The sequence below is a fragment of the Carcharhinus amblyrhynchos genome, unplaced genomic scaffold (assembly GCF_965287045.1).
Source record: "Carcharhinus amblyrhynchos unplaced genomic scaffold, sCarAmb.v2.hapA scaffold_53, whole genome shotgun sequence".
In the NCBI taxonomy this organism is placed as follows: Eukaryota; Metazoa; Chordata; class Chondrichthyes; order Carcharhiniformes; family Carcharhinidae; genus Carcharhinus; species Carcharhinus amblyrhynchos.
The window spans coordinates 1141654-1153461 of NW_027649794.1; the positions used below are offsets into that span (position 1 = coordinate 1141654).

General features: G+C 46.9%; 1 protein-coding gene across 1 annotated transcript in view; it reads left to right on the top strand.

Moving 5' to 3' along the window:
• LOC145337591 (uncharacterized) overlaps positions 1 to 10488 on the top strand; it is a 156430-nt gene extending 145942 nt beyond the window's left edge. Inside the window, exons 14-15 of the mRNA XM_080182383.1 lie at positions 4948 to 5085; positions 10316 to 10488. Of these exons, the coding sequence (XP_080038509.1) occupies positions 4948 to 5085; positions 10316 to 10488 (311 nt within the window). The remainder of the gene's footprint in view (positions 1 to 4947; positions 5086 to 10315) is intronic.
• The last annotated feature ends 1320 nt before the right edge of the window (positions 10489 to 11808 follow it).

Sequence of the window (11808 nt, forward strand, 5' to 3'; positions counted from 1 at the left end):
TCTTCAGGTGAATGGAGAGTTCTGGCCTCAGGCAGAGCACAGACAGTTTACAGATTACAGATTAGAATGCGAATCTTTACACCTAACCTGCTGTTCAAGTCCTAAAGTGGCCGACAATGTGAGTGGAAGGAGCACTGATCACAGGTTAAAGAGATGTGTATTGTCTCCAGACGGCACAGTGAGTGAGGTTTTGCAAACCCAGGCAACTCACAGGGGTTACAGATAGTGCGACATGAACCCAAGATCCCTGTTGAGACCGTCCTCATGTACGTGGAACTTGGCTATCAGTCTCTGCTCAGCGTCTCTGCGCTGTCGTGTGTCGTGAAGGCCGCCTTGGAGAACGCTTACCCGAAGGTCAGAGACCTATCCACATCCACATCATGCTGGCATATCCATATCAATAAATGATGGCCAGCCAGCAACACCCATGACCCACAAATGAATTAAAAAAAATAAATATTTGTGTGCTTGCACATAAGTATCTGGTGTTGATGTGCACTGTTATTTGTCATTTATATTAATGATTTGGATGAGAATATAGGAGGCATGGTGAGTAAGTTTGCAGATGACACAAAGATTGGTGGTATCGTGGACACTGAAGTTTATCTCGGATTGCAACAGGATCTTGATCAATTGGGCCAGTGGGCTGACGAATGGCGGATGGAGTTTAATTTAGACGAATGCAAGGTGATGCATTTTGATAGATTGAACCAGGGCAGGACTTAGTTAATGATAGGGCGTTGGGGGAGTTACAGAACAGAGATCTAGGGGTACATGTTCAAAGCTCCGTGAAAGTGGAGTCACAGGTGGACAGAGTGGCGAAGAAGGCATTTAGCATGCTTGGTTTCATCGGTCAGAACATTGACTACAGAAGTTGGAATGTCTTGTTGAAGTTGTACAAGACATTGGTAAGGCCACGCTTGGAACACTGTGTGCAGTTCTGGTCACCCTATTATAGAAAGGATATATTAAACTCGAAAGAGTGCAGAAAAGGTTTACTAGGATGCAACCAGGACTTGATGGTTTCAGTTATAAGGAGAGGTGGGATAGACTGGGACTTTTTCCTCTGGCGCATTAGGAGTCTGAGGGGTGATCTTATAAAGGTCTATAAAATAATGAGGGGCATAGACCAGGTAACTAGTCAATATCTTTTCCCAAAGGTAGGGGAGTCTAAAACTAAAGGTCATAGGTTTAAGGTGAGAGGGGAGAGATACAAAAGTGTCCAGAGGAGCAATTATTTCATCCAGAGGGTGGTGAGTGTCTGGAACAAGCTGCCAGAGGTAGTAGTAGAGGCGGGTACAATTTTGTCTTTTAAAAAGCATTTAGATAGTTACATGAGTACGATGGGTATAGAGGGAGGGGGTTACAGAGATAGGGAGGGTTGTAGGGGCTGGAGGAGGTTGCAGAGATAGGGAGGGCTGTAGGGGCTGGAGGGGATTACAGAGATAGGGAGGGTTGTCGAAGCTGGAGGAGGTTACAGAGATAGGGAAGGGGTGTAGGAGCACCTGGAGGAAACCCACGCAGACACGGGGAGAATGTGCAGACTCCACACAGACAGTGACCCGTGCTGGGAATTGAACCCGGGTCTCTGTGAGGCAGCAGTGCAAACCACTGTGCTAGCCCCAATCCTAGTATCCTTTGGACAGACAGAGCTGACAGAGTGAAAGCTCACCTCATGGGGTTAATGAGTCCTGAGGCAGTTCCTTGGAAAGAGGAGGCTGGAACTGAAAAGGCAACACCTTTGTCTTATTGATTTCTCATTAACTTGGGGGAGTTGCTTCATAAACAGGACGCTGTTGGAGGCTCAGGTTCTACACCAACCTATTCGAGGAACAATGATGTGGAGGGCAATTTTAAACACTTTCCGCATGGCTGTCATCTTATATACGGTGCTGCCTGAAGGTAATGCTTGTCTTTATTTTATCATTCCATCCAGACTGTTGTTTTATCCCGACTGTAGTCCTGGAATATAGTCTGACACTGCAGAGGAACAGGGCAGTTATACTCTGACGTCCTGGGACGCACAGTCCAGTGCGATCCACTCCTGCCTGCTCTACACAGTGTCCAGCCTTTGTGACATTGGCCTTTGTGGGATCTTGCTGTGCGATACCATTAGCTGTCGTTTCTACAAACGGTTTAAACGGAGCCACATTTTATTTCCTAGTCTGCCACTGAGTGTTCTGGGACGTTTGCCAGGGTGGGAATGACTCTTGAGGGATGCACGATTTCAAAAGCGTTCCAGCACAGGGTCAGGCCATTTGGCCAGTCTGCCCTGTGAGTGCCTGTGGCTGCCTTCCTGCTAACCCTGCCCTCCCCAAACCCGCCTTCTGAAGTCAGGGACAGGAGTGGGGTGAGGCCACTCAGCCTGTCAAAAGTCTGCTCGGGATCAAAGGTTAAGCGGAGTTAGCAGGATGAGGCTATTGAGTTGGATGATCAGCCATGATCGTGATGGAGGGTGGAGCAGGCTCGAAGAGCCGGATGGTCTCCACCTGCTCCTGTCTTCTATGTTTCAACGGGAGACCCAACCGCTAAAACTGCCCCTCCCCCATTCTCAAATCCCACCCCCGCCTTATGAAGGGAGAAATGTCCTCCCAGCATCCACCCTCTCGAGCCCCCCTCACAATCTTCTCTGTTTCAGTAAGATCACCTCTCATCCCTCTAAACTACAATGCGTAAAGACCCCCAACCTTCCCTCGTTAGACAAACCCCCTCCATCCCACACGGTGAACCTTATCGAGTCATAGAGGTTTACAGCACGGAAACAGGCCCTTTGGCCCAACTTGTCCAGGCGGCCATTTTTTTAAAAACCCTTCAGCTCGTTCCAATTGTCTGCTTTTGGCCCAGATCCCTCTATACCCATCTCACATGTAACTGTCTAAATGCTGTTTTAAAACAAAATTGTACCCACCTCTACTAATACCTCTTGTTCCAGACACTCACCACCCTCTGTGTGAAAAAATTGCCCCTCTGGACACTTCTGTATCTCTCCCCTCTCACTTTAAACCTATGCCCTCTAGTTTTAGACTCCCCTACCTTTGGGAAGAGATATTGACTATCTAGCTGATCTGTTTTATAGACCTCTATAAGATCACCCCTCAGCTTCCTGCGCTCCAGAGAAAAAAGTCCCAGTCTATCCAGCCTTTCCTTATAACTCAAACCATCAAGTCCCGGGAGGATCCTAGTAAATCACACCCTCTCTGAACTGCTTCCATTGTGAGTACACCGCAACTGAAATAAGGAAGCCAAAACTGTGCTCAGTATTTTATGCGTAGTCTAACCAACACCCTGTACAGTGGAGGCAAGACTTCCTTATTCTTATAACCCATCTCCCCTCGCAATAAGAGTGGTGTGGTGGCCAATCCACCTAACTGACACAACTTGTGACACGAAAGGGCAATTTAGCACGGCCAATCCATCCAACCCGCTCATCTTTGGACTGTGGGTGGAAATTGGAGTACCTGGAGGAAACCCATAGGGAGAACGTGCAGACAGTCACCCAAGGCTGGTATGGAAACCTGACACTGACGCTGTGAAGCAGCAGTGCTAACCACTATACCAATATGCTGCCCACTTCTATACTTCTGTTCCTTTCTTTGCAAATGTGTGTCCACCTCTTCACTTCGCTGACAAGTGGACAATCAGCTGACGTGCTTTAAGGTTGTGTGTGTGTGGCCCTGGATGATTGGGCAGAGGGGCCACACTGAGTTACTGTCTTTAGCCAGGAATTGTAATGTTACTCATTCTGGCCTCTTCTTTCTCTCCACTCAGTGCGTCCTTTGGTCTGTAACCAATGCTCAGGGCAATCCGGTTCCTGCTCATTTAGACCAGTGACTTGTAAAACAGGAATCACCACCTGCAGGACCACTTCAACCACTATCATTTATGGTAACACGTTATCTTCTAATTTGTCCAATAGTTTTAATCCCTCTCTCATTCATTCCTCTTTTTTCCCTCTCTCTCTCCTTCTCTCTCTTCCCCTCCTTTCAGTCTGTCCCTCTCTTTCTCTGTGTTTTCCCTCTCCCTCTTCCTCTCCCTTCAGTCTGTCTCTCTCTTTCTCTCTATCTCTGTTTTTTTGGCCCTGTCTCTCTCTCAGTCTCTCTCTCAAAGCAAGAGGGAGACAGAAAGGATGTTTGAGGACAGCACAGAAGTTAAAGAGAGCACATTAAGTAGTAAAAGGCAGTTTCAGTAATCCTCATACCAGGCAGATCAGGCAAAAGCAAGACAGAGAGCAAGGGAAGTTCCAGATTAAACTCCATTTATTTCAATGCAAGAGGTCTGACGGACAAGGCAGGCGAACTCAGGGCATGGATGGGTACGTGGGACTGGGATATTATAGCAGTTACTGAAATATGGCTCAAGATGCTTTCTATGGTAAAAATTAGTGAGAGCCATAGTGGACATGCCAAATTTTCTCAGCCTCCTGAGAAAGTAGAGGCATAGATGGGCTTTCTTAACTATAGTGTCAGCCCGGGGTGACCAGCATAGCTGGTCTCACAAGAATAGCTACTTCACATTCCTGCCTGGATACAAGGCTCATGCCATTCACATCGGCAGGGCTTTGAGAGCACCAAGCCCTGCTCTGCAATTTAAAGTATAGATTTCTGGCAAAAAGAATGTTTTGTTATTGGTACCGACATTCAACATCTTAGAAGGGGAAATCTTGTTGCCAGCTTTGTTTTGTTATGAACAAGAAGTTTGAACTTACTCTGACTAAAGTTATCAGTCTCGACTTGATCATAGTATCTGTCTTTGTCACTTTTTTTTCTTTTTCTCTCTTTCTCTCTCTTCCTCTCGTTTACCCACTGCCTCACACCTTTTCTGCATCTTTTGTTCTCTTGCTTCATCTTCCTCTCTCCTTATTTTTCCATCAGTCTCTTTCTGTTCATGACTGAGATTAACAAACCAAGAAAGTGTGAAATTGCAGTGACAATCTATATTTGTTTTCAGGTGCATTGACGAGAAAGCAGATTAGTAACGGTTGTGGACCTTGCTCTGATCCCATCTCCTTTAATACTGGAAAGCTGGTTTTCTCAGAGAGTAGCGTTTGCTGTACCTCTGATCAATGCAATAAACTAACAGAAACAGGTAAGGTTTCAGTGCATTATAACACAAATCATCATCTGATACATTCATCTGATAATGAGACCATCCCACTGAGTGATACTGTGACTGAATAAAATCAACACTGCCAAATTCCCTCTACACTGGCCCCCTTCAAACACTCCCAGGACAGGTATAGCACAGGGTTAGATACTGAGTAAAGCTCCCTCTACACTGTCCCCCATCAAACACTCCCAGGACAGGTACAGCACGGGGTTAGATACAGAGTAAAGCTCCCTCTACACTGTCCCCCATCAAACACTCCCAGGACAGGTACAGCACGGGGTTAGATACAGAGTAAAGCTCTCTCTACACTGTCCCCATCAAACACTCCCAGGACAGGTACAGCACGGGGTTAGATACAGAGTAAAGCTCCCTCTACACTGTCCCCATCAGACACTCCCAGAATATGTACAGCATAGGGTTAGATACAGAATAAAGCTCCCTCTACACTATCCCTATCAAACACTCGCAGGACAGGTACAGCACGGGGTTAGATACAGAGTAAAGCTCCCTCTACGCTATCCCTATCAAACACTCGCAGGACAGGTACAGCACGGGGTTAGATACAGAGTAAAGCTCCCTCTACGCTATCCCTATCAAACACTCGCAGGACAGGTACAGCACGGGGTTAGATACAGAGTAAAGCTCCCTCTACGCTATCCCTATCAAACACTCGCAGAACAGGTACAACACGGGGTTAGATACAGAATAAAGCTCCCTCTACACTGTCCCCATCAAACACTCCCAGGACAGGTACAGCACGGGGTTAGATACAGAGTAAAGCTCCCTCTACACTGTCCCCATCAAACACTCCCAGGACAGGTACAGCACGGGGTTAGATACAGAGTAAAGCTCCCTCTACGCTATCCCTATCAAACACTCGCAGGACAGGTACAGCACGGGGTTAGATACAGAATAAAGCTCCCTCTACACTGTCCCCATCAAACACTCCCAGGACAGGTACAGCACGGGGTTAGATACAGAGTAAAGCTCCCTCTACACTGTCCCCATCAGACACTCCCAGGACAGGTACAGCACGGGGTTAGACACAGAGTAAAGATCGGGGCTGGCTATCGGAGCGGGCAGGTGGCGTTCGGGACTGCGGGGCGATTGGGAAATTGAGGCTGCCGGTGGGGGTGTGTCAGGGAGGGTGATATCGGGACTGTGGTGTGGGGGGAGGAGATCATAATTGCAGCAGGGGGGTGGTGAGATCAAGGCGGGTGTGTATGGGGAGGGTGCCACTCAGGCCTGGACGCGTCTGGAGGATCAGCGGTGAGGCCGTGGGGTAGGATCACATGGCAGGTGATGTGAAGCTAGTCAGTGATCGGGAAGTCGACAGTGCGGGGCTACTGCACATGAGACTGTTAGTGAGTCAAAATACTTTTATTTCAAAACTCTGGCGTTTATTCCAGAATTTTGGGAGAAGCAGGGACTACCAGACTTCTCATAGGACACAAACACAAGTGGACATTTACACATCATGAGTCTTAGTGTCAATCACGACACAAGTTTCCCATTCCGGCCAGAATTCCGGGTCTTCCCTCCTTGGTAGTGATACAACCCCAGATTTAATCAAGATTCACAGTCCAGCTGGCAGCTGCAGAATTGACACAGTTTTAATCCGGTCACGATTCAAAACCCTTCTGCAGCAGTACTGGCATCCCTGTCTTTGAAGTTACTTGTGCGATTGCGCCTGTCCCAGCAGGATTCTTCCTGTTAAAAACTGGGATCGCGATCTGCCATTAGCAGCTGTCAAAAGCCGGTATCGTAAATTACCATCTGTGTAACAATGTCCAACTAACACAAATAGGCAAGAATTGCAAAATAACAGCCACATTAAACTGTCAGTCTTTTATAAAAATGAAAATTAAAGCATGTAAGACATGAACAAATAACTTATATTACTGCCAGGAGCAGTGTAAGCTTGAGAAGATCAGTCATGATGAAAGGTCCAAAATGCATGAATCCTTTCCCTACTTCATGGGCCAATCAGGGAGTCTTTGCCTCGTACTTAACCACGAGTGTAAGTTCCTCTGGCACCCCTGGGGATAGGCTGCTAACTACTAGCACTCTGTGTATTTCTGTTAGAGTTATAAATAAAGGGATTTTGGTGAAGGGACTTATTGCAAGATGTAACTCCACAACTTTTACTGAGCTAAACACTTTGGCCTCATTCTCTTCAACCTGCTCCTCTGAACAATCTTTAAAAGAAATAGGTCTGGCAGCCTCCTAAGGAGAGAAAAGAGCTGACGTTTTGAGTCCGGACAAGCCTCAGTCAAAGGGACTCGAAACATCAGCTCTTTTCTCTCCTTGCAGAAGCTGCCAGACATGCTGAGATTTTCCAGCATTTTCTCTTTTGGTTTCAGATTCCAGAATCTGCAGGAATTTGCTTTTATTTAAAAGAAGCAGTTTTACCAAACTGGGTTTCAACATCCTTCCAATGGCTTTTAGACATCTCCTCTTCCTGTTGCAACTTGGCAGTCTGTGGCCTTGTTATTACACAATCTGGAAACAATTTCTGCAACACCTCTTGTTTACTGTGTCTCCACAGGCTGCTCAACTACTGTAGGCATCGCCACCATGTATGCCCCACCCTCATTGTTTCTGAGGTTCGACTGCACACTTGCAATGGGCAATTTCTTCACTACCTTTTCAATAACTACAAATGTAGTTGTCCAAAGATGTGTAGGTTAGTTGGATTGGCCATGCTAAATTGCCCCTTGGCATCCAAAGGTATAGGTTAGGTAGATTGGCCATGCTAAATTGCCCCTTAGTGTCCAAAGATGTAGGTTAGTTGGAATGGCCATGCTAAATTGCCCCTTAGTGGCCAAAGATGTAGGTCAGTTGGAATGGCCATGCTAAATTGCCCCTTAGTGTCCAAAGATGTAGATTAGTTGGATTGGCCATGCTAAATTGCCCCTTATTGTCCAAAGATGTTTAGGTTGGTTGGATTGGCCATACTAAGTTGCCTCTTAGTGTGCAAAGATGTACAGTTTAGGTAGATTGGCCATGCTAAATTGCCCCTCAGTGTCTCAAGATGTGTCAGTTAGGGGCATTAGTAGGGTAAATACTACGGATTACGGGAAAGGGCCTGGGTGGGTTCCTCTGTTGGAAGGTGGGAGCAGACTTGATGGGTTGAATGGCCTCCTTCTGCTCTGGAGGGAGTCTATGAAGAGGCTGATGAAAGAAAGATTTTGATTTGTGGATGAGCTCATAATCTTAGAATCATAGAATCCCTACAGTGCAGAAGGAGGCCATTTGGCCCATTGAGTCTGCACTGACCAAAATCCCATCCAGATCCTACTCCCGCAGCCCCACACATTTATCCTACTAATCCTCCTGACACTAAGGGTTAATTTAGCATGGCCAATCTACCTAACTCACACAGCTTTGGACTGTGGGAGGAAACTGGACATGTGGAGGAAACCCATGCAGACACGGGGAGAATGTGCAGACAGTGACCCAAGACTGGTCTTGAACCTGGGTCCTGACGCTGTGAGGCAGCAATGCTAACCATTGTGCCACTGTTCAGTTATCTCTGCTGCCTGCCTCATCATTTTAACCCTTTGTTCTTCAACCTGGATTTGAACAACTGAAGGAAGTGAATCTATAAATTCTCCCAAAATAATTATTTCTCAAAGTTTCACGTGTTAGCTCTGTTTTTACTGTCTGTATACATCAGTAAAAATGGCTTTGTTTTACTTTCTGAAGCTCCATACAAGTCCAAGCAGCCTGTGTTCTTAGATTTCACCATTTCTGTCTGCATGTGCCAGGAACCTACTCAAATGTAGTGAGTGTAGCCTCTTTCCTGCGTTGTAATCCCCCATTGTAATCCCTCCATTGTAATCCTCAAGTCTTCAGAGCTCTGGAGAAGAGTCATACAAACTCGAACTGTTACCTCTGTCTCTTTCTCTTTCCACAGATGCTGCAGAACTGCTGAGTTTTTAGGCTTTTAGGTTTTTAATTATTTCAGGGATCATTGCTTTGGAAGTGTTTACATGGGGGTCTGACCAAGCAGGTGAATGCTTTATAAGATGATTTCTTAACTGTGTAATTGTAGTTATGTGTGTTTAAATTTTCTTCTCTTCTTCTCAATAAATCTTTTATATTAAACTCCCAAAAGTATTAGCAGACTTCTTGCTGCTAAGAACATAAGAACATAAGAAGTAGGAGCAGGGGTAGGCCATCTAGCCCTTTGAGCCTGCCCCACCATTCAATAAGACCATGGCTGATCTGAAGTGGCTCAGTTCCACTTTCCCGCTTTCTCCCCATAACCCTTAATTTCCTTGTCTATCAAAGACCTATCTACCCGTGTCTTAAATATATTTAGCGAGGTAGCCTCCACCACTTCAACGGGCAGAGAATTCCAGAGATTCACCACCCTTTGAGTGAAGAAGTTCCTCCTCAACTCCGTTCTATACTGCCTCCCCCTTATCTTGAGGCTGTGCCCTCTAGTCCTACTGTCCTTTCTGAGCGGGAAGAATCTCCCTACCTTTACCCTATCCATCCCCTTCATTATCTTATACGTCTCTATAAGATCCTCCCCTCATCCTTCTAAACTCCAACGAGTACAGACCCAGTCTATTCAGCCCCTCTTTATAGTCCAACCCCCTCATCTCCGGTATCAGCCTGGTGAACCTCCTCTGCATTCCCTCCAAGGCCAAAATATCCTTGCGTAAGTGCGGCAACCAAAACTGCACACAGTTCTCCAGCTGTGGCCTCACCAGTACACTGTACAGTCGCAGCAAGACCTCCCTACTTTTATATTCAATCCCCCTCGCTATGAAGGCCAGCATCCCATTCGCCTTCTTGATCACCTGCTGCACCTGCAGACTGGGTTTTTGCGACTCATGCACAAGGACCCCCAGGTCCCTCTGCACCGTAGCATGCTGCAGCTTTTCGCCCTTTAAATAGTAATCCTCCCAACTATTATTCCTGCCAAAGTGGATAACCTCACACTTGCTAACATTATACTCCATCTGCCAGGTCCTCGCCCACTTGCTCAGCCTATCCAGATCCCTCTGCAGACTTTCCACACCCTCCGCACAATTTGCTTTTCCACTCATCTTTGTGTCATCAGCAAATTTCGACACCGGACACTCAGCCCGATCCTTCTTATTCTCAGAATACACCGAATAAAGGCTATGGCCAAATTTCCCTCAGGATATTTGGTTCACTCAGCAACTAATGCCTGCTGTGGTTTGTATTTCAGAGCCTAGGAACATCACACAGACTGGACTGAAATGTCAAGGGTGTTTCGACAGATCGTACAAGTCCTGCAGGGATTCTGAAAAGACGGTGGACTGTGTTGGAGCAGAAAATCACTGCATGAGTGCCTCAGGGACAGCGAGCTTATGTACGTTCAACACTCTGCCAGAGTTGTGAGGCTTTTCATGAATTTCTTCCCAAAGAACAAAGCAAAGTACAGCACAGGAACAGGCCCTTCTGCCCTCCAAGCCCATGCTGATCATGATACCCTGTCTAAAGTAGAAAAAACCTTTTGCCCTTACTCAGTCCGTATCCCTCTATTCCCTCCCTATTCATGTGCCCACCCAGATGCCTCTTAAATGTTGTTAATGTGCCTGCTTCCACCCGCTCCTCTGGGAGCGCGTTCCAGGCACCCACCACTCTCTGTATGAAAAACTTACCCTGCACATTTCCCTTAAACTTCTCCACTCTCACCTTGAACCTGTGCCCGCTTGTCATTGACACTTCCACCCTGGGAAAAAGCCCCTAACTATCATCTTGTCTGTGCCTCTCATTATTTTGTAGACCCCTATCAGGTCTCCCCTCAGCCTCTGTCTTTCCAGTGAAAACAACCCGAGTTTATTCAACCTCGTCTCAGAGTCAACACCCTCGAGACCAGGCGACATCCTGGTGAACATTCTTCGCACTCTCTCCAAATCTTCCTTTGCCTTCTGGTTGTGTGGTGGCCAGAAGTGCACACAATACTCCAAATGCAGCCTAACCAAGGTTTTATTTAGCTGCAACAAGATTTCCCAACTCTTGTACTCAATGTCCCGGCTAATGAAGGCAAGCATGCCATGTGCCTTCTTCATCTCCATGACCACCAGACTTGCCACTTTGAGGGAATAGTGGACCTGCATGCCCAGATCCCTCTGTATGTTACTGTTCCTAAGGGTTCTGCCATTTAGAGTATAATTCTTTAATAAGTTTATTTATTAATGTTGCACGTAGGCTGATATTAACACTGCAATGAAGTCACTGTGAAAATCCCCTCGTCGTCATACTCTGGTGCCAGTTCAGGTCCACTGAAAGGGAAATTGGCACGGCCAAAGCACCTAATCAGCACGTCTTTCAGTCTGTGGGAGGAAACTGGAGCATCCAGAGGAAACCCACGCAGACACGGGGACAACATGCAAACTCCACACAGATAGCGACCCAAGCCGGGAATCGAACCCGGGTCCCTGGTGCCCTTGAGGCAGGAGTGCTAAGCACTGTGGCACCGTACTCAATCCATTTGTTTCTGCTTGTCTCTGAGCCTGACGCTGAGGGCATGAGGATGCGTCCCAGGATCTCCCACATCACTCAGTCAGGATGGGATGGGTCAGAGTCCACCCCCTTCTACAGAACTGAAGAGGGATGGAAATGTGATGAATTATATTCTTGGGGAGCGGGAGGAGGGTTCTGGAGCAAATTGGGAGAGGGCGGAACTCAGGAGAGATTGACAAAGATGTCACAGGC